The sequence below is a fragment of the Xenopus laevis genome, chromosome 4S (assembly GCF_017654675.1).
Source record: "Xenopus laevis strain J_2021 chromosome 4S, Xenopus_laevis_v10.1, whole genome shotgun sequence".
Lineage (NCBI taxonomy): Eukaryota > Metazoa > Chordata > Amphibia > Anura > Pipidae > Xenopus > Xenopus laevis.
In genome coordinates, this window is record NC_054378.1 from 111,833,783 (window position 1) to 111,857,998 (window position 24,216).

Sequence of the window (24,216 nt, forward strand, 5' to 3'; positions counted from 1 at the left end):
CCATTAAACCTGAGTCCAGGGATAGTTACCCTATGGCATGTCAACTGCTTGCAAACCAAATATTGGTATGGCTAGAATTGAATGGGTCCAACAGCAAAATGTTCTCAGGACAACCATATTTACTACAGGTAGTGCTTAATGATCCTTGACCATGGGCTTTACGGATGTATGGTATTGGATATATGCAGCTAATGTTTCCCGCACCTGTCCATTTCCATACATAATCTGAAATGTTCCAATGCAGAGAATATTTTTTGAAGACAATGCAATAGTACTAGGCTTTATGTTATGTGCTTTTAAAGTATTTTGGAGTTTAAGAGTAGGGTTCTGGTGTAATCATGTGCTTCTGGGAGCATGACTGCATTACAGCTCTTTTATGTAGAGTTTCCTCTTCCAGCCAATTAAGTTAATTAAGTCAATGAATACACGCATCTGTAGGAATGTGGTCAAGGCAAAACTCTTGCTATACAGTCTTTTAATGGTAGCTAGAGAGAAACACATCCTCTAATGCTGTGATTGATGGATTCACACTTCTTCTTGGACCCAGAAAATCTAAAGGTTCCACCAAGTGCTGAAAGCAAAGATATATGGAGAGGCTGGAGTTCCTAATGGGTGAGTTTTAAGTTTAAAGGGTATTCCATGAAAATTGAAATGTTAGGATCCTGGGATCCTTCCCACAACCTTGATCTTTGCATATAAATTAGCAGAAGATCTCCTTACTCGATGAAGCTCCATAGTTATCATCAGGAGGTAAAGGAAATATTTCCCATACCCTGGGCTAATTACTAATTATCCAATGTACACAATAAGCCAGAGTAGATTAAAATCACAATGTCAAACAAGGAATGGTGATGCTAGACAGTCTTCTGTCATAATAAAATCACTTGAGGGGACAAATATATTGAGTGGACCACCCCTTGGACAGCAAAGTTTTATAAAAGTCTCATTCCCTTTACCTAGTTAACCAATAACTAGACCTGACATTTTTCCCACTGCCTTAAACCCATTATAAGATTCTGGCACAGTGCAATGTTCTCTATTTGTATTTGTCATTTTAAATTTTTTTGCAAAAAGTATAGAAAAGAAATAAAAGAAAACAGAGAAAGGAAAACAAAGAAAATGAAGTACAGAAGGAGATAGAATCAAATAACATTTGACAATATATCAATATATAATTTGTTTTTGAATAATAAGTTGGGAGCGGTAGGCTTGCAGTTCTGATAGAAGAAACAATTTGTAAGTTGTAAGTTTTACATCGTTGTTATATAAATTAAGATTTCTATCCATCTGAATAATTTCCCTTTATTTTGTTTATTTGAACAAACAATTTTGCATGTGGTTTAGTATCTGCCCAAATCTTTGGTGGAGGAGCCTGCTAAATCCAAAAGTTTGTGGATTGGTTGCATCCCTACAATATAGATAAGTAGTCAAATACTTGACTACTTGGCTACTTGAAGGTGGTAGTTGAGCTCATGGCCGGTTTATGCGCTGATCCAGTTCTGCTTTGTTACAGTAGCCAGCGATGCTTTCCTCCATCTGCGCCTGCTCCTTTGGGATTACATGACCCGATAGTTCTCTCGCTTCTTTCTTTTTTTCTTTTATGCTGTCCAGGATCAATGGAGGATTTCATGCTTTGCAGAAACATAACCAAAGCTCAAGCATTTCAAAGAAGCCATACGTAACTTGGTGTTAATGTTCTAAAAGGATTAATGTACTACCTGAATATTGACGCTCCTCATAGGCACACGCACAGGAACCTCTTTACTTAATTGCATATCACAAATCCTTTTGGTGACATCTTCATGGGTTGGATGCTTTTATAATGTTGATGCCTTCTTCGTGGGGTTGATAATGAGCTTTATAATGTGTCGTTTTTGCAGGGATGTGTCTAAAATTGGATTAGAGTCAGTTTATAGTAATGTCATATGATTCTTGTTGTTGCTAGAGTTAGGGCCAGCCTAAACAAATGTGAGCCCTTGTTTTTATATGACTCCATATTTCACATGTACAAATAATAATATTCACTGGCGTAACCGCAGATTTTTTATAGTTGCAGGGCGTTAAAAGACAATAGGAGTGAGGGTTCTGCTCACAAGAGGCAATGGCATTGTATTTTACCACTTGCTACAAAGACAATTACCCCTTTCTTGAAACTGTATCAAATATGTGCCATTACTTCACTCTTCTGGACCAACCAAAACCACAACATTTTTGCAGTTTTTATAATTCACTTAAATTTCACTATTGAAATAGCAATCAGATATTGAGTATTTTATGTTGAGGTGCTTATGGTGACTTGGGGAATGAAAGGTTGGTTACTGCATGGTTGCCTGGCAAGAAATATAATAACAACTACACTGCAAGTGCTCTTCTGAGTGGTCCCCAACCAGTAGCTCAAGGGCAACATGTTGCTCTCCAACCCCTTGGATGTTGCTCCCAGTGGCCTCAAAGCAGGAGCTTATTTTTGAATTCCAGGCTTGGAGGCAAGTTTTTGTTGCATGAAAACCAGGTGTACTGCCAAACAGAGTCTCCTTTAGGCTGTCAGTTCATATAAGGGCTAACAAACAGCCAATCACAGCCCTTTTTTGACATCCCCATGGACTTTCTCATGCTTGTGTTGCTCTCCAACTCTTTTTACATTTAAATGTGGCTCACCAGTAAAAATGTTTGGGGACCCCTGACTCTATATTCTATTTTTCCTAGGTTTCAAGATATCAGCAATTTGGACACAATTGGACACAGTCTGCAAAAAATTAAGTTATTGAGAAATATGTATGTATGGATGTATGTATATTTTATTTGTATAGCGCTCTTTGAGGGCAAAGCATGGTACAGCAAACAATAAAAGAGTAGTAACAAACAAGGGGTCACACAATAATAAGTAACAATAGGTTCATTATTAGAAATACAATAAAATATAATAACAATACAGTTTAAGTGCTCAGTGTCATGGAGACAAAAGGATGGAGGACCCTACCCCGCAGGGCTTACAGCCTAAATAACTGTCAGACACAATTCGGAAGGGTATTAAAGTGCTGTAGTTTACAGTATGTGACACTGTCATAGTGTTATCCAGGTGCTCCCAGAGGTAGTCTTTAGTTCTAAAGTCTTGCAATGTTGCTGTGGTTGCTCTGCTTAAAGCTATGACCAGAGAAACGTCAGATTGCTCTTCACTGCTTCACTAACTTTAGTTTCTGAGAAGAACAACATGACAAGACTTTCCTTTTTTCACTAACTTAATTTTCTGCAGAATGTATTGCTCATTTATGTCCCAAGCGCAATGTGCAACTTGTACTTTTCACTGCAGTGAGTTGCTTTTAACACAGATTTCAGCACAAGTGTCAAAATGTGCTCCTTGCACTTTTACATAGTTGCTCTCATCAATGCTCAGTTCTTGATGCCTATCATTCTGAAGCAGGGGCTGCTGGGCCTATTGAAACAGGGGAGCTACTGCTACCTCCTGACCAGAGAAATGCTCCAGGGTTCCCTTCTCACCTAGCGTCAATAGGAGCAGAAATGACAGAATGATGGCAGATGGAGCTCTGCGCAATTGTGCCTGATGTCCACTGAAAGATGCATGCAGTTGCGCATATCACAACATGGTAATTGTGCTCATAATTGCACTTTGCTTATTGCATCTCGTGAATTAGAATAGTACTCACCGGAAGTGCTTTGAAGAGCACACGGACCAATTTAGCATGTATTTGTTTGGTTTACGCCTTCTTCCAGATTTAGTGCAAATAATATCCAGCGGTCAGGTTTACCTTCTTTTTTCACTTTCTTTTTTCAATAAATGTGCATTGAAACGTATGGGCATGGGGTACCATTTCCAATAACTATAGGCTTTACAGTAAGAAAACTCAGAACTGATTTTTTGGTCGTAAGATTACTGACATCCTCCTGTGCAGTTGGTCACCATTTATAATCAGATACTTACAAATAAAAGGCATTCCAGCTCAAACACAGCCAGCAACACCACCGAGAACTGACAGGGTTTTGATCTTAAATAATGCAGCTATGAAATATGCTATAAAGTGTAAGCATATCCCCCAGCATACGTTATACAAAGTAGCCACCCTAACACTTCAAGGCAAAATAATGATATGATCTGGCAGCAGCTTTTGCTGAATATGTGGTTTCTTGGAAAGCATTCTCTAAAAATATATTACAGACCCACTTTTCCCTTTATTATATCATTCTCACCTTGAAATGAGTGCAAGAAAGTGATCAGCAAGAATACACACAAGATAAACTGAGTGAGGGAGATGCCTGGTGCTACCGGAATCTTTATTTAATAAACAAGAACATAATAGGAGTCATTTATTATCCCTTCGGGGCTTAAAACCCTGGTGCTCAGTGCAATAAGCAGAGTCAGAAGGCACAGCCGTTGCTATTTGCGCCCCCTGCCGCTCTCTAACTTGCAGTTCCTACACGAGTGGATAAAGGGCCTGAAACATTGCCTTTCTTTGTCTACCACTTTCTTTGTCTACCTTTTTGTTTGATCTAGTAAATTCACCATGATGCAAATATGATTCACCCTAACAGTCTGCTGCAAATATGATTCACCCTAACAGTGTGCTGCAAATATGATTCACCCTAACAGTCTGCTGCAAATATGATTCACCCTAACAGTGTGCTGCAAATATGATTCACCCTAACAGTCTGCTGCAAATATGATTCACCCTAACAGTCTGCTGCAAATATGATTCACCCTAACAGTGTGCTGCATTTCCTTGGACTTGCCTACGGTGCCAAAATACCTTGGCCCGGCCCTGCTTGCAGGTCTGAATGACACACACATTGGGGGAGATGTCTACATGTCTTCCCCGACCAATCCTCTTGGAGACAATACTTTCTAATGCAGGCAGCGTTCTATTCAAGGGTTGACCGCAGGTCTCTGTTATGTTTTGAGGCCAAGAACATATTCACTTCACACTTCAGAACATATTCACTTTTGCACTTTTCACCCAGTGTTTTTTCACATAAATAATTACTATACTGTATATATACACCTACACATGAAAGTGTTTATATAGTAAATGACATAAAAATAAGATGTAATAAATCACTGAGGAGGTGCATGACCATATAAAGACACAAAGGTACAGGTTGATATCCTCATATATTACAAAAGGGGTACATTATTTATTATAATACACAAGTTTTAGGAATGCGAATAATATATCACTATTTATCACAAAGAATCCCCCCCATGCAATCAATCTGCAGGAACCAACAAACAGTCCATGTGCCACAAATGAAAAAACTATTACTGAAATCAGCAATAAATGATTGACTAAATGACACTCATTGATGTGTGTACCATGGCAGTCAAAGATTGTGGAATGTATAGAGGTTAGGCCTGCAAACTGTATAGGGGGGGGGGAATCTAAATATCAAAGTTAATGTGCCCACATTCATCTCCAAATGATTTGTCGAGTTGCACGGTCAGTTAAGAATGTATTTGCCCACTGTTATCTTTGACAAATGTCATAATGTGGACTGAAACAATGGACATAATAAAGAGATTTTTTCCTTATAATTCAAATACAAGAGATATATATATTAAAGATATACTATATATATCAATATATATACAATATACAGTATATTGATGAACACGGAAAACTCATGGGCGTGCAAAGCTTTAATGGTGTAAGTCGACATTTTGATCCTGCACAGAGGACCTTCATTGCATCACAAACAGTTCCCCAAAACAAACCAACTGAAATAGTCAGCAGTGAGTGAAAAATGGCACCTACATCTATATATATATATATATATATATATATATATATATATATATATATATATGACGCACTCCTTCCGGATCTGTTTCAATCGATGTTGGTGCGTTGGTCAAAGTGTAATACAATTCAGTAAGCAGGACCCGCACTCGTTCAAATTCAGTGAAATAAAAGTGTCTTTATTCACAGGTTCATTTTCCAACGTTTCGGTCCTCACTGGGACCTTGAAAAAGGTCCCAGTGAGGACCGAAACGTTGGAAAATGAACCTGTGAATAAAGACACTTTTATTTCACTGAATTTGAACGAGTGCGGGTCCTGCTTACTGAATTATATATATATATATATATATATATATATATATATATATATATATATATATATATACAAAGTTAAGTTAACAAAGGACTAAATGACTTCAGCACATTGGTGTAAAGCATAAGGGGCCGTCAGACTTCTGCAATGTCAACTCCTAGCAATCCCTGACAATCAAAGATAGGGTAATGCACCCCCATGACTTGAGATTTTCCTCTCCCACAACAGATAAGCTTTTTTTTTACTGGGTAGTATGTATGTATGTATGTATATTTTTATTTGTAAAGAGCTCCTTGAGGGCAAAGCACAGTACAGCAAAACAATAAATTAGTAGTAACAAACAAGGGGTCATTAGAAATACAATTCATATAAATATAAAATATATAATTACAATACAGATTAAGTGCTCAGTGTCAAGGAAACAAAAGGCTAGAGGACCCTACCCCGTAGGGCTTACAGTCTAAATGGGAGGGTAACATACAGACACAATTCAGAGGGTTATTAAGGTGCTGTGGGTTACAGTTTGTTACACTGTTATATAAGTGCCAGTTAAGGTGTTATCCAGGTGCTCCCAGATGTAGTCTTTGAGTTTTGTTTTAAAAACATTGAAGGAGGATTCTCTCCTGAGAGATTCAGGAATGGCATTCCAAATATAAGGAGTCGCAAGAGAGAAGGGTTTGATATGGGAAACAGCAGCAGTAGTGGGGGTTCAACCAAGCGGTTGCTCTGAGAGGAGCGGAGGTTTCAGGCAATATAAGTTATTATTTGTTTTATAGGAAGCCATGATAAGGACTTCAGCAGCGGAGGGGTCTGTACTCTTTTGGATGAGAGGAGGATAATTCTGGCAGCAGTGTTTAATACAGACTGTAGAGGGGGAGATGGGAGTTAGGGAGGCCAGTTAGTAGAAGGTTACAGTAATCTAGTCTGGATAGGATGAGAGCATGCATGAGCGTCTTGGATTTATCAGGTGAAAGGAAGGGACGGATTTTGGCAATATTGCGTAAGAAAAAGTGACAGGTTTTGACAGTGGTGTTAATATGATCAGAGAAGGAGAGAGAGGAGTCAAAGATTACCCCCAGACAGCAAGCTGAGTTGACAGGATTAATGAGCCATCAATAGAGATAGTAAATAGGGAGTAGGACCAGACTGGAAAGATGATAAATTCCGTTTTTGTTAGGTTGAGTTTGAGGTGGCGCTGGTTCATCCAATTTGAGATAGCCAGGAGGCAGTTAGAGATCTGAGCCTCTGTTTCTGTAAGAGACCAATTGCATTGGAATATGTATATTCTAATACCCATAGACAATTCATCCTCAGAAAATATGCTTGAAGCCTTAATATAACAAGCAGGCCCAGACTGACGATCTGTGGATTGTGGCAAACACCAGATCGGCTGTTGGGAACTGTTTGGGCCTTTGTGTATGTAAAATGCCAGGAAATATTTTGATTCTGGGTCCAGGCCTGATAGCTGACTATTCATACTTTTTACATACAATAGAGTGTATCAGCTCTATAGTGTGGCCTGGTGCCTATACATGACAAGAACCAAAGCATTTTGAAAAACTGTCACCTTGTGGCCAACTCCAAAATGCAATGCACCACATCTTTTTATCATGTGCTCACAGCGTGACTTCTCTTGGCTAGTTTATACCTGTTTTTTTGCACTTTTCCTCTTGACCCCCTCCCCAGGCATAAATCCCCAGAGAACATTGAGATATGCTTGCCATTCCCAGGCAAGTTTCAAATCACTTGTGGAATTGTTGAAAAATGTTAACATTTCCCAAAAAATTAAATAGCAACAAGAGAATGCTGTGCCCTTAATACCAACACACAATCAGTATTTTTACATGTCATACATAAGTGTACAAATATAAAGAGTTTGTTGTGCTTTTCAGATGTGCCTAGAAAAGTATAGAGATGTGTCAGTAAATGTGGGCAAAAGACAAGTAGTATGCATTGGATGCCAATTGTCTGTAGTGTAGTTATAGGATAAAGAGTAAGAGTGGATGCAGATTAAAAGTGGGTGCAGAGTAAGAGTGGATGCAGCTTGTGTGAAGAGTTGGATTAGATACAGTGTAAGAAAGGGGACACAGTAGGAGTGGGTGCAGAGTATGAATGAGTGCCAAGTAAGCATGGGTGCAGAGTAAGAGTGGATGCATAGTCAGAGTGGGTTCAGAGTAAGAGTGGGTGCAGAGTAACAATGGGTGCAGAGTAAGGGTGGATGCAAAGTAAGAGTGGTGCAGAGTAAGAGTGGATGCAAAAGAAGAGTTAGTGCAGAGTAAAAGTGAATGCAGAGTAAGAGAGGGTGCAGAGTAAGAGTTTACGCAGAGTAAGAATAGATGCTGAGTAAGAATGGGTCCAGAGTAAGTGTGGACGCATAGTAAAAGAGGGATCAGAGTATGAGTGTGTGAAAGGCAGTGGATGTGGATGCAGTGTAAGAGATGGTGTAGAATGAGTGGATGCAGAGCAAGAGTGGGTGCAGAGTAAGAGAGGATACAGAGTAAGCATGGGTGCAGAGTAGGAGTGGGTGCAGAGTAAGGGTGGTGCAAAGTAAGTGTGCAGGGTAAAAGTAGATAATGCATAAGAGTGAATACAGAGTAACTGAATGCAAAATAAGAGTGGGGTCAGAGTTAGAGTGGGTGCAGAATAACAACAGGTTCATAGTAAGTGTAAGTAAAATGGTCTGGGAGCAAGAAGCCTCTGATCATCCCCTGAGCAATGTCTCAGTAATGCATGTTGGTATAAATGTACCTTTAAAATGCATGGAATAATAGTAAGAGTAAAGTGGGTGCAGGGTACCCTAACTGTACCATGTGTTGAGGCATGGTGTGAATACAGTGGGTGCAGAAGAATGTGCCTATTACATGGGTGCAGAGTACCTGTAAGATGTGTTGGGAGTCTGGTTCAGTAAAGTGCAGAAGTATTTACTGGTTAGGTGTGTTGGGGCTATGGTTCCTGTGCAGTGGGTGTAGGGAAGTATGTAAAAGGCATTGGGAGCACATGGCATCAATGCAGTGAGTGGGAGAAGAACAATGTGGCTTACACATATGATATACTCTTTCCCTCTTGCAATGAATTAGCTGTGAATGCTGGGAGTTGGCTGGAGGGGGTTAGTGTCTGGCATCCTGTGTTCTCTATCGGAGGGAGATTGTCAGGTTATGCAAACAAAGGGCAGCTGGTCTGGACTATGCACAGAGCCGCGCTGCGGCAGAGAATGGGTTATTGACCCTTTACAACTCCAGGGATGATTTGCACTCAGAAGCATCTTATTAATATTGATGACATTTGCATTATCCTGTGGACTGAGAGATATACAGACCAGCCAACAGATACTGCAGAGGCAGAGATTTCTTCTTCTTTCAACTTGCCTGTAGTCTGTCTCTCCTGGGCTCTCTCTTTCTCGCTGTCCCTTGCTGTCTGTCTCTTCTCTGTGCTTTCCGTATAGCTGTCGCTTATATCCAGCCTGTCTCAGATCCTGCTGTCTCTCTTGGCCATCCTTGCTTTACCTACTTATATCCTGAGTAGCTGCATGCAGAATAAATCAGTTTTTCTTTATTGGCCTATATCCTCTTGAAGGCGGAGGAGAAAGAATCTCTGCAAACCCAATATGTCCGTCTCTCACTCACCTCTTTAACTTTCCTCCTCTCTCCCAGATCTCCCAGCCCTCTCCCCTCTTCCTGCTGCTCTGCCTTCATATCTCACTTTAGTTCTACCTGCTTTAATCTCCTCCATTTTTTTGCATACTCCCCAATCTATTCCACTCTTTCATTTGCCTGTCTTTTACATTCCATCCTGACCCTCATTCCCACGGATACCCTGGGAAAACGCTTATACAATCTGCCCTGTTCAGACTTCAGAGCTCAAAGCTGCGAAACTCAACAACACCCATGTTCTCTGTTTCCCTAAAGTGTCGTTTTGGGATGGTGAGACGGCGAGTGAAAGGTACAGTACTGTGCACCTCCAGACCCCCTGCATAGTCAGCAAGATGTAATGTGCATGGCTCAGCACTAAGCAGGACCCATTGACCCAGATTTGTTCAGAGCCGCTTGCTGTGACATGGATTTATAACTTTGTGTGAGCTCATGCTGCAGTTAGGGGAGAGAAGCATTTAGCTACAGATCTGCATTCTCAGATCATTTACAGTGATACGCATGGAGCCTGCAGGGAGGTGGGTTCTCTGTGCAATATTCTCTTCTTATGTGCATGGGAGTGTTTTATTCAATTTGCCCCTCTAAATGGCAGTTGTAGTTCGCATCAGTATGTACGTTAATGGCTGGGAATGGGGCTATACTGTACCTGTGTCATGGAGTAGGTAGTTGGGACTAATACGTTTTGAAGTATTGTTGGAGAGAAAACGGCTTGGTGGCACATTGCTTTTTGTTTGAATGTCGCCTTGCCTTGCTTTGTTATGTCACCAGAGTGCTAGTCACTTATCCATTCCATTGTTAGCTTTCTATTCTCTCCTTTTACATCAACTTGCAATCCCTCAATTCCATCGGTTGGTCTTACATCCCAACAAGCTCATACATCTCCTCCAGAGGGAATGTGTATAGCATCAGAACCTACAGTATTTCTCAGTTGGTAAATTTGGAGGCACCTATAGAGCAGAACTGTTGTGCTCCCTTGAGCAAAAACTCATGAGAAAAAAAAAAACCAAGGATTTTTGATTGGTATCATGACATCAGTGTGTTGTGCTCCTTTCCTCATCTAGCTGCTCTGTAGATATAGTCACTGTCCAATGTTTACCATCTTGGTCCATCATCTCCTCTAAACCTAGGTCATAGTTCATCTGAAGTACACAGTCCTGACTCCTGGGGCGTAGGCAACAAACAGATTGTAACCCTTCCTAAACAGTGTGGGAACCCATCTTTGTTTCTGGACCCTTAGCATAAGAATCTCTGCTTTACAGATGTTGACTCAATGGCATTAATGAAAATGAAACATGAAATACCAGAATATTAGGTTCCCCTGGTGGGGATTCCCATCAGCCCATCTTTATTTCTGCCATTTGTCACCTATACCATTTCAGCACTCACTATATGCATTTAATGTGAGGGGTTGGCTTAGGGTGTCAGGTTCTCTGGTGGATAATAGGACACCCAGCCCAGCACTGAACTTGACAGATCTTGAGCTGATCACTTCCTGATGTTACATATTTAACCTTCAAATGAGAAAAGTCCACATTTTAGAGCTACAAAATGGCAACAACGAGGTGCAAGTTTGCCTCAGTGCACAGCAGCCAGTGAGATATTTCCTTTCATCATTATATCTCTGCAAATGGGATCAAACCTAACTGCTGATTGGTTTTCATGGGTTACTGCTTGGAGGCAGTTACTTTACATGTTGCGACATAAACATGTTTAACAGTTAAATGAATATCCTTTTTGTATGACATGAAATAGTTAAATCCAGGGCCTTCTCATACACAGTCACAAGCAGCAGTGAACAAGCAACTGGAGAATGATTATATCATGTGTAGGAGCAGGAGAGCAGCAGAATCAGCACATTGTGTGCTTAGGATAATTAAGCAGTTCCATAAGATGGGGATTCCACTTCACCCTTGGGAGGGGGTCCCTGAAGAAATCCTGCCTCCCACCTGCAATCAGCATAGTATTACACCATCCAGGCTACACTGCATTATGTGGTCTCATTTACCATGACTAATGCTTTGGGGGAATTCTCGCCTTTTTAATTACAATAACTGAGCAATATTCAGATGGAAAAATCAACGAGATCTTGTGCATTGTTAGTATAATCCTGTAGTCACAAGCTGTTTTATATTTGCATGTGTACGTTATTGTACAGCTCATGTGAATTTATATTAAGCTGCCAACTAGTGATGGCAGTAGGCAGTTCGCCCATCACTACTGTCAACCTAAATGCCATTCGTTGCTGAATGGTACAGACCTTGGCCTGCAAATAGCATAATTATGAGGACCAGGGCCACACAGCAAATTAAATGTAGGGCCCCCAACATATCCAGAGGTTGTTTTGTTTTACCAGTATATATTGAAATTGTTCATCAATTAGGGCCTCATGGGGCAACCTATACCTCATGGGCCCCCCTACAGCAGCAGGGTCTCCTTCCTCTGTAGCTGTGTCCTTGATGAGGGCTCATTTAGGTTCCCAGACAAAGTGGGCAATTTGCGCTTTTCCCCCAGTGAGTTACATCTTAAACCACTTTTAGGTACTTGCATCCAAATGCGCTCTGCATACTTCCATATAGTTGTGCTCAGCAGCCATAATTCCTTTCTGCCTTTCATTCCAAATTGAGCGCTGCTGTCCCTTTTTGACTGACAGCACTGTGTGTACCCTGGAGCTACTGTCACCACCTGCCGAGGCTGTAGTTCCTTCAGTGCCCTGTGTCTTGCACCTAAAAAATCAGTTAGGTCCATTATGACAAAATGGACATAGTTGTGGCAGACGTAGTTGCGACAGGCACAGCACAATCACAACTCATTCAACGCCTGCATTACGTCTGCATTGATGTGTGAATTCTGTATAAACTGGAGCAAAATTACTTTTTTAGAAAGGATTTGCCAAAGGGATTTGCTCTTCTAGATACTCCTGAAACCCATTCTGAAGGTTAATTAAGGTGAGTTTTGAGTTTTTGTCCAAGAGGGCTTGAACTCAAAATATCTGTCAGGCCTGGTAACCAGAAAAAAAGTGGGTACCCTGTGGTTGCAGGTGGACTTGGTGAATCAGGGTTTGGGTGAAGGTTGGCAGGTCAGCAGGTTGGGTAATGGGTCTTAATTTTTTCACCTAACCTGTTTTCTGAAGATGTCTGGTTTACCATGACTATATACTGTAGGTCATATACTTTACTGCAAAACTGCGTACATCAGTTGCGCCTAAGATCACATTCAAGAGGTGATCTTTATACTTTAGTATTGTAGTGCTTGCACCGCTCTGTCCTTTTTGCCTCCAGTTCCAAATCAAACCATTTGTGCCTATAGACACAGGGGAAACCTGCAACTACTCCCAGCCCTGAACCAGGCAGCAGCTCCAGGATTCCCACAGCAGCAGCGGCCTGCGTTAATCATCACAGCTAAAGAATAGGGTGCTCACAGTATTTGCACTCCAAATGCTGGAAATGGTGACCTACATTTTCAGTGCAATGGTGTCTAGTTTGTTTCAAAGTGCACAATAGTATTGATTTTGATGTTGGAAATCTGAGAAAGCACTGCTTTCTGGAGTAAAAACATGGAGAATGCGCTCGAAATTGCGCTTTGCTTGCCCTTACTCTCACTCTCACATTTCAGCTGCAGTAACATCAGAATGCAGCATGTCCCAAATGCCTTAACAAAAGCTATAGGAATTAGTAGACAATACTTTCCATTGAACCCTACTGCCCATTGTGCTACACATCAGTTTTCTGGGATAGCAAGTCTTCCCTTTTATACATTCACCTGCATTCCCCTATTGTAGCTTGTAATTGAACTTCAAATCATCTAGATCATGGCAGAGCCAGAGTGAGCGCCTCGCTCTGTTATGACTGCAATCTTCTCAGCCTGTGTGGCTGCCGACTGCTTCAAAGAAACAGCTTAATTAGCAAAGTTCCTTTATGTTAATAATAATAATGTTTATGTGAATAATAATTTAAAAGAGAAAGAAATTAAGTTTGGGGCCTCTGCATGTCTTAATTGAATCTTGCATGGTCCTCTGTGGGTTGTACAAGAGCTTGAAAGGAAAACTTTGAATTAGCTGTAAAGACATTTCTTGCAAGGCATCCCCCCCATCCCCAGAACTCTGGGGGAAAGCAGGAAATATTTAAAGTGTTAAGAGGCCCCTGTAGCTACTATACACTAGGATGAGCAGTGGGGAGCATGATGTGCTGCATGATTGTTTGCAAGCCATCCTGCTATATGCTTTAGACATTCTGCCACAAATAAAAATTCTGCCACTCGAAAATACTAGGCTTATGCTCAGTCATTAGGCATAATTAATAGGAAATAAATAACATTCTATTTCTCAAACCACCTTCTTATGTAAAACCTTCACTGACTGCATGGGTGCATTTTAATAAATGCTGGGAAATGCTGGCTCTTCCTGAACCAACACCAATGAATTCCTTACAATAAGATGTTTCATGTTATACATAAAGCTGGTACTGCAATGTGGAGTTGTTATACATGAAATGGACACTGTATTTATACTATTATTAGTTCTTGGGGTTTTATACATAAAGTTGGTTCTGCATTTATCCTGCTATGTGTTCTGGGGTTATTATATATGAAACTGACACTGTATTTATGCTAGTATTTGTTCTTAGGGTATTATATATGAAGTTGTTACTGTGGTTATCCTAATAGAAAAGAATGCCAATACCTGTGGTTGCAGCAAACGGGGTGATCCCAAATTTATTCAATGGTGCTATACAACACTTTTCAAAGTGTTGTATAGCACCATTGCATACATTTGGGATCACCCCGTTTGCTGCAACCACAGGTATTGCCATTCTTTTCTATTTGGATTCACTACTGGTGTGTGGCTAGGCCAGTGCCATATACCTTTATCCCCTGAATTGACTTTGCATGAACTGTGTTTATCCTGCCATGTGCTCTAGGGTTATTATACATGAAACTGTATTTATACTACCATTTGTTCTTGGGGTATTATATATGAAGTTGTCACTGTGTTTATCCTGCTGTGTGCTCTGGGTTTATTATACACGAAACTGACACTGTATTTATACTACCATTTGTTTTTATTGTATAATACATGAAGTTAGCCAGTGTCGGACTGGCCCACCTGGATACCAGGAAAAGTCCCGGTGGCCCAGGTGTCAGTGGCCCTCATGCTGCTAAACATTTGGCCTATTTTATGGACATTCCCTAATTCTATAAGAACAAAGAAGCTAAATAGATGGAATGATGGATTATAGCATGTAAAGAAAAGAGACTCAAGAGAATAGAGGATGAGTGATGAAAGGAAGAATAATAGTACTGAGAGTGGGCCAATGGTCTAACGTTTTTGGGTGGGCCCCTGGTGTTCCAGTTCAACACTGAAGTTAGCTCTGTGTCTATCCTGCTATGCATTCTGGGGTTATTATACATGAAATTTAAACTGTATTTATACTACCATTTGTTCTTGGGGTATTATTCATGAAGTTGGCACTACATTTATCCTGCTATGTGTTCTAGGGTTATTATGCATGAACCTGACACAGTATTTATACTACTATTTTTCTCAGAGCGTTATACATGAAGTTGGCAGTGCATTTATCCTGCCATGTGCTCTGGGATTATTATACATGAACCCAACATTGTATTTATGCTACTTTTTGTTCTTTATATATGAAATTTCCATGGTATTTATAATGCCATGTGCTCTGGGGTTTTTAATGTGAAATCAGCCTTACAATACTATGAAGGAAGCTGTGTAGAACATTTAACTAGCCTCCCCAAACACAAAAATCACTGTACTGATGCTGCAACCAATTTATATTTGCTTTTAAGTTATTAATTAGCCAATACTGCTTGCTGATTGGTTGCTATGGTTTAAAGGAGGGATCCTCTTCCGACGTCTTCTTTCTTCAAATTTACCAGGGCAGACGCATGTACAGTTGAACGAAATAGCCGACTTTTTAGTTAAAGTTTGGCTTTTCGTTCTACTGAGCATGCGCAGCCGCGCAAAGAAAGAGGATCACTCCCTGATGCTCACTGGTATAACCCCCGGCCAGTGCAGTTTTCTGCTGATAGGAGCACTGGCCCGGGGTTTCAGGTAAGTCAATACAATCACTTGGGGTGCCCAACATTTGGCACCCCCAAGTGCTGCAAGCCTTTCCTTCTCCTCTAAAGCTGGCATTGAATAATCAAAGGCAAAAGTGCCACTGGATACATGCACTTTAAAATGCACTGAAATCCCCTATAACAGTGATAACATTTGGCACCCCCAAGTGCACAAAGACTTTCCTTGACCTTTAATATATCTTACCCCCTAAGTATATAACATGCTATGTATACTGTGTGTGTGTGTATATATATATATATTCTGCTGATGCTGGGCAAGAAACACTAACTACATATCCTAGTTTATGGATACAAATGGCAAACTGGGTTTTTCTAAGCAGAATTGGGGGGTACAGTCCTGTGATAAGGAGGGGAGTTTGATGATCTGAGAACACTACAAGTCTGTAGGCGCTGTTAATATTATCCTTTTTCAATTTATAGCTGACATTTAAGGGAGCGGTGATTTACAAAAACTTCTCATCATTTATAGGGCTGCTGTACTACTTCCAACGAATGCAAATGCATCTCTGGATTCCATTCTCTCCAATTCACATTCCCTTTGGCATCTCTGTTTGCAACATGGTAGAGAGATTCCCAGAGAGCCCTCCATCTCTGATCCATCTATCAGACGTGCTGCTCCTTCCTCTCATTCTCTCAGCAGGATCTCATAGGGAAATCTTTGTAAATTGAATTGCTACTGTGATGGTACAGCACCTTTAAAACCGTGGAAGGATCCCATCATTAATTCTAAAAGCAACAGAGATAAATATCAGGTGCTAGAGAAGTAATGGTTAGTTGGGTTGGTGACTGACGTGTCAGAGCTCTTAGGTACAGTTCCCTGTTAGTAATACATTTATAATCACATCTCTGATTCTAAGAATAGTGCAGAGCCCTAGGCTGTGCAGATGCAATTCTTTCCCCAATATTAACTCTCTTACTTCCACAGACAAACATTCACCAGCAGAGTGAAGAGAAAATCTCCTTAAAAAAATACATGTATGGGACCTGTGATCGAGAATGTTCTGGACCTGGGGTTTTCTGGATAAGGGATCTTTCTGTAATATGGATCACCCTACTTTAAGGCTACAAATGAAAAAAACATGTAAACATTAAATGAACCCTATAGGCAGGTTCAGCTTCCAATAAGGATTAATTACAGCTTAGTTTGGATCAAGTACAAGCTACTGTTTTATTATTATAGAGAAAAAGGAAATCATATTTGAAAAGTTGAATTATTTAATTATAATGGAGTCTATGGGATTGCCCTCCTGTAATTTGGAGCTTTCTGGCTAACAGATAATGGATCCCATACCTCATCTCTAACTTTAATACATGCATATGTGTTGATTGAGATAGGGTTTTTTTGGTGGGGTTTATTATGGAAAATGTTTCTATGACCCTTTGATAAATACATACTGTAGCTGTTTGTTTATTAAAGGAACAGTAACACCAAAAAAATATAAAATGTACTGTTTCTCTGCACTGGTATAGTTGGTATGTTTGCTTTAGAAACGCTTTGTAGCCATGGGGGCAGCCATTCAAAGCACAGGGTACATAGCAGATAACAGATGCACTCTGTAGAATCCCATTGTATTCTATAAAAGAGCTTCTCTGTTATCTGCTGTGTAGCCTGTGCCTTTTTAGCTAGAATTCCGCTCCGCTTTGAAATAAAATTTGGAAGAATTCCTTCAGTCCTGCGTGCCATCGGATTTTTTCGTGTTGCTCCCATGGCTACACAGTAGCCTATTTACATAAACTATAGTAATCTTTATGAAGCTGACATATAACTTTTACCAATGCAGGCCAACAGTACATTACTGTATATTTAAATTACTTTAAAGTGCTTTTGTTTTTTGATGCTACTGTTCCTTTAAGTGTATCAATGCATGCAAAAGCTTGCCATTTATGATTGGCATAGCTATGAGATCCAGGGCAGGCCTGGAGTTTGAAAAATATTTTCCCAAAGCACGCTTGTAAGTTAAAAAAGTACAAGTTTATTGCATATTATATAAAAAATCAAACAGTCCCCTCATGGCGCCTAACGCGTTTCATGCTTACCTAGCACTTAGTCATAGGCAATCTCAGGCCTGGAGTTTGCCTTCCATGTAGTGGGTATCACAGACTCTTCTATTTTGCCCCATTTGTAATAATGTCTCCAGGGTTTGGTCTCAGGGTGGAAACTAGGGTTAAACAGCAGAGGCACATTACCATGATACAAAAGTTTTAAGGGAAATAAATGTTCTTATTGAGGTATGGATATCAGTGCCCTATATAAGTCACTTGTCATTAAACCAGTTCCCTTTCCATGTCATTTAGTCTATGTCTACCATTAAATGTAGCCACACAGGGACTAATAATGTGGAGGGACTGGATGGGGAGTAAATTGTTACTGGGCTGCCAAAGTTCTTTTTTCTGGCTCTGTCTGTTTGGTTGTTTTTAACCAAGATGCACAGCGATGTAGATGCCCCAAACTCATAGGGGTCTTAAGAATATTTTGCCGTGACGGCCCAGGAACTTCTAGTTGTGCTGCTATCCATATTGAACCGTGTACAGTAGTGATGGGCTAATAAATTTGCCAGGTGCGAATTCACAGCAAATATCCGTGTTTGGCCACCGGCAAATAAATTCGTGAAAATTCTCCCACGTCAAAAAAATCTGGACGTGTGTCGGAAAAGTCGTTCATATCAAAAACCAGAATGCCTAGTTGTTGAGCATAATAATAATAATTAAGGCAGTAACGGAACTAGGAGGTGCGGGGCCCGGGTGCAGGCTATGCAGCCGGGCCCCCCTGCCCTCTTCTGGATTCGCAATCGCACGAACCGCCGGTGTGCTTTGAGGGGGTTTGGGCCTGGGTGCAGTCACACCTCCTACACCCCCAGTATTTCCGCCACTGAATAAAGGAAGAGATCCCCTCACCCAACTCGTTAGCACCAACAACCAGTTCACCTAAACTACAGTCACAGCCATGGCGGATTAGTCCATAGGTTTATCCTTTGAAAACTGAAGAGACTGAAGCAGAGCAGATGGATTTTCCATGCAGGGAGGGGAGTGTGTGTTTCCTCACATCAATTACTCTGTATCAATTTGGCAATAATCTAATATGTACTGTATGGAATTGCCATCCTAACAAAATAAAGGCAATTCACGCATTCATAGCATAGAATCACCCTCTCCTTTTCAGATTTTATTTAATTTTAAACACAGCACTGCGTTAGAGCAATCAGGTCCAATTTTCATCTCGGTTACCTGTTGGGAGTTCTTGCTATAGATCCATAATAACTGCTAGATGGAGCCTTTATTGCACACACATCAGTGCTGCTAAAAAAACAATTCAAACCTCCTGCCTCCTATGTCCTCACTAACTCTACCTCCTGATCATGATGAATATTAGTATTATTACTATTTATAACTCTGCAGGCTCATATTCAGGTATGCTACACTGCTGGACATCCCACATCACATCATCATCATTTATTTATACGTATAGCATCTGTAATTACATGCAGGTAATAGTCGTGTGCTTAATCTGTTTTATGCTCTGTTGAGCGTTGGTACCTTCCTACGATATGTTTAAGTAGGGCTGCCCAACTGGATGTCAGGGGGTTGAACACTACTTCCAGCATGTTATCTTAATGGCAGGTCCATGTTCTATATAAATGTACATTAAAGGGGAACACTTTCATAATGATAGAATATGCAATTTCAAGCAACTTTTCTATATGGGTCCAATCAGCAATTAGCAACTTTAAGGATCTGAATGGAGGGATACAGTGTGTGGGGGTGAGTCAGGGCTGGAACTAGGGGTAGGCAGAAGAGACACATGCCTAGGGCGCAAAGGTAGAGGCTCGCCAGGCATGTACCTCTTCTGATACCTTCCCCTAGTTTGGACCCTCGTTCCTCACCAACTGCATCTGCAGTGCGCTATTCCGCATGTGTGCTTTGGCGTGTGCACTCTTCCGTGCATGTGTGTGGGGGCTGCTCTGCCGCACATGCGCGGACGTCTCCTCTTCGGCGCATGCGCGCTTCACTTGCGCTTATTTGGGCATGGCACTAGCAGGCGAGGCATGGTCAGCCGGGTTGTCTAGGGCCTAGAGTCTAGAGCGGTCTTCTCTTCTATATACATGAATTTTTTTTAAAAAAAATCTGTGGTTTTAAGGGCAGAGACACATGCTCAGATTCGGGGAGATTAGTCAACCAGCGACAAATCTCCTCTTCTTCGCGGCAACTAATCTCTCCAAACTGCCTCCCGCCGGCTAGAATGTAAAGCTGGCCATAGATGCAAAGATCCCATCATACGAATCATCGTACGATCGGACTTTCCCATCTCCCGACCCGCCACTAACCATTCAGGTCAAAGTCTTACCAGTCAGATTAGTAAAAGAACAGATCAGCAATGTTCTGCCCCTGACAGCAATCGTACGATATCTATGTCCAATCAAAGCTGGTGACAGTCTCCCACTGAAAATCGTACGATCGCCAATACACGCAGAGATATTATCGGCAGCCGACAGAAATTTTCTAACCTGTCCGATCGACCAAACGACCGATCTCCGCCGGACGAAAAATGTCGGGACTCTCCACACACGGTTTGAAAATCGTACGATTTCTCGATTCGTACGATCAGATCTTTGCGTCTATGGCCAGCTTAAATCGCCGGAGGGATGGCAATCGGTCCGAGTGCCATCGTGCCGGCGATTTACATTCTAGCCGGCGGAAAGGTAGAGCAGCCAGGCGAGGCCGCAAAGGCCCGGGCCTAGGGTGACAAAAATTAAGGGGCGGCATGCCGCCTAGCCACAGGTGTATTTGCTGTGATCCTGAAGCACTAAGCGCGATTGGTTCTTAGTGCTCCACTAAGAAAATATATGCATGCGTGCAATCTTACTCAATCTTGCGAGAGGGAGAGGGCGTGGGAGGACGCTGGCCTCTGGGCGCAATCATAAGAAATCCGCGCCTGAGAGCAGCATCACAAGACTTTTCTTTTCCCGTTAATTTAATTTGCTACCGACTGTGTCCTGTTGGGCAAAATGCCATTATGGTACTATTTACAACTTCCAGCATTTCTTGCAAGCTTACATAATGCTGCACGGTTTCAGGAGTCAGAGTGCAGATACTATAAACTGCCACACAGATACTTCTTTCAAAATCAATAGCATTTATGAATAACATTAAAACCATAAGAATATATGTGTACAGGAATGGGATGCATAATCTGAAAACCTGTTATCCAGAAAGTGCTGAAGTACGGGAAGGTCATCTCCCATAGACTCCATTTTATCCAAAAAATCCACTTTTTTAAAAAATTATTTCTTTTTTTTTTTTGTAATTATAAAACATCACCTTGTACTGAAGACAAACTACAGTATAATATAATTAATCCTTATTGGAAGCAAAACCAGCCTATCAGATTAATGTAATGATTTTCTAATAGACTTAAGGTATGAAGATCCGAATTTTGGAAAGATCCATGATCCAGAAAACCCTGTGTCCCAAGCATTCTGAATAACAGTTCCCATATCTGAAAGATGCTTCCAGTACATTATACGAAAATAAACCTGTGGGCATGGGTGGAATCCCCTTTAAGAGGCTAACATCAGTATCCCAGCAATGATATAAATTCAATATTATTATTTTCTTGATAAATGCCAGACAAAGGAGGTGAATAAATCATTGTCAGATCTCCCAGATGCAGTCTGTAGTAGGCAACAAAGCAGCTGCTCTCACTTGCCAGGGGTTGAATCGGCAGCTAGAGCTGTAAGAGCTTCTGAAAGATTTTTTTAATTAGGTCTCTGCAAGAGATGAAGCGGGTGTAACAATGAGGCCTCCAATCTGCCAGGAAGGTAGAAAGTGAGAAAGGATTTTCTGATGAGCAATTCTCCAAAGAACCCACTAAGTAATTCATTTATCCTAACAGGTATTACTTAGAAACCCAAGGCCACCTACACACCAACAATTTCTCTCCCTGCAAACAACAGCAAAAGATGCACAAAACATCAGTCTCTTTATCATCCTTCCCTTTGTGTGTTTTTTTTTTTGATATCCATAAAATATGTTTTTATGTACAGGTATGGGACCAGTTATCCAGAATGCTCAGGACCCCAGATTTTCCAGATAACAAATCTTTCCATAATTTGGGTCTTCATACTTTAAGGGGTTATTTATCTTAATTTCCCTGATTTTTTAAAATAAAGTTTGACCAAACTAGAATCCATGATTTGACCTTATTAATCGGTTCAGGGTATAATAAGGTTTTTTTCCACTATAAATTCAGATTTTATAGCAAAATAACTCGAATTTTTCTAGTTTTTAGAATTCGCACTATAATAAATAAACCCTTAAGTCTACTAGAAAATCAGGTTGACATTAAATAAACTCCAATAAGCTGGTTTTGTTTCCAAAACGGGTACTGTTTTATTATTACAGAGAAAAAATGATAGAAACTGATATGGGCAGAATGCATTTTCAAACATAGGAGAGAAAACTAAATATAGACATACACTCTATGAACAGTATCTTGACACCTCCCTGTCCTTGCACCTCTGGGAAGGTTTCCACTATTTGGAACATTGTTAGGATTGTTTCCATTCCTATATAAGAGTTAAAGCCCTCATGTTGAGAATCGCAGTAGAGGGAAAAGCCGAAATTTAACAAAAAAGCCGGCTATTTTGTTTTACTGTGCATGCATCTGCCCCGGAAATTTTAAGAAGGTAAGTAGATACAATCACTTGGGGGTGCCTCACTTTTGCCTCCCACAAGTAAAAACACCTTTCCTTCTCCTTTAAATGCAATCACAGTGTATCTACTTGTGACTTGTGTCTGGTCACTACAGGGTTAAATCTATATTTTCCTGGGGTAGGGAAGAGTATCAGGGCCGGGTTGAAGCCAGAGCTGGGTTAATCAGTTAGTGGGAAGCAGTGGCTCTTGGGATACGCGTGCAGAGGCAGTCAGAGGGCCAGTCTGGTGCTCGGAATTCTCTATCCCTGTGTGAAGAGCTACGTGAGAGGGGGGGTGTTAAGCCCCCAATGAAGAATCCTTAAATGCATTTTTTCCAGACAATTCTTAGGTGGAAGACTGCAAAAGGTCAGAATTTAATAATGTTGAAATTGGTTTGGAAAGGGTACATTACAATATTTCCGTTCTTTGTTATCAAATGAGAACTGGTCTCATGCCTGGGGTAGGTTGTAAAGGGTTCGCTGCCCGTTTAGTTGACAGTCCACTATAAAAAAGTTTCTAGACATTTTTTATAAATAAACCATTCATGTTGTATACATGTAAATACTTGATGGATTCTATCCTGTACATAGAATGCACTGAAGTGTCAGTAAAAGACCTTCGGAGCTTCTTCTAAGACACATGGGGAAATGGAAAGCAAAAAATATATTTTTCTTCTTCTGTCTCTTTCCAGCTTTCAAATGGGGGTCACCAACCCCATCGGCCAAAATACTGTGAGGCTACAATTTAGTTTTTATTTATTATTTAACATTGCGTTCTAGTCCTTCCCTATTCATCTTCTCAATCTCTCATTCAAACCATGTATTATTGCTAGGGGCAAGCTGGACCTTAGCAACCAGTAAGCTCATCGGTCTGAAATTTCACATTGCCGAGCTACTGAAAGACAAGCTAAATCATCCAAAGCCATAGCAACTGAAAACCAACTGCAAATAAATAGTCTTAGAATATGAATACTTACATACTAAAGGATAAGGTGAAGCACCCCTTTAAAGGCTCATTTGGGCAGCGCAGTCTTTTTGGCTGTCTGATGGCTAAGAATTCTGGGAACTTTAGTTCTAAAATAATTCAAGGGCTGGTCATGAAAAAACTTGGATTTGAATGTGTAAAAGGATAATAAGTTCATATTATTCAATGAAACAGCTGTTGGATAATTTCAGTTCACACATCAGGAATGAGGATACAGTCCTCTAGCCGCCTGCTGTCAGGAAGATGCTAGGAGCTGCAGGTTTATGTTTGCGCGGCAGCTGCAGGTTTATGTTTGCACAGGAGCTGCAGGTTTATGTTTGCGCGGCAGCTGCAGGTTTATGTTTGCACAGGAGCTGCAGGTTTATGTTTGCACAGGAGCTGCAGGTTTATGTTTGTGTGGGAGCTGCAGGTTTATGTTTGCGCAGGAGCTGCAGGTTTATGTTTGCATGGGAGCTGCAGGTTTATGTTTTAGTGGGAGCTGCAGGTTTATGTTTGCATGGGAGCTGCAAGTTTATGTTTGCGTGGGAGCTGCAGGTTTATATTTGTGCGGGAGCTGCAGGTTTATACTGTATTTGCGTGGGAGCTGCAGGTTTATGTTTGCGCGGGAGCTGCAGGTTTATGTTTGCACGGGACCTGCATTTTTATGTTTGCACGGGAGCTGCCATCCTGCTGTAATGGATCCGCTAAAACCGCTAAATGGTTGTTGCAAATGGTAACATGCACATGTAACTGC

General features: G+C 40.9%; 1 protein-coding gene across 6 annotated transcripts in view; it reads left to right on the top strand.

Moving 5' to 3' along the window:
* The window catches only part of LOC108715865 (glutamate receptor-interacting protein 2-like), a 114,089-nt gene that overhangs the window by 10,155 nt on the left and 79,718 nt on the right, over positions 1-24,216 (top strand). The window contains exon 1 of one of the 6 annotated variants that reach the window (XM_018261376.2): positions 22,659-22,865. The exons of the other annotated variants lie outside the window; for them this stretch is intronic. Within the exon in view, the coding sequence (XP_018116865.1) occupies positions 22,823-22,865 (43 nt within the window). The 5' untranslated portion in view covers positions 22,659-22,822. Of the gene's footprint in view, positions 1-22,658; positions 22,866-24,216 lie in introns of those variants that run through there. 6 annotated transcript variants of the gene reach the window in all.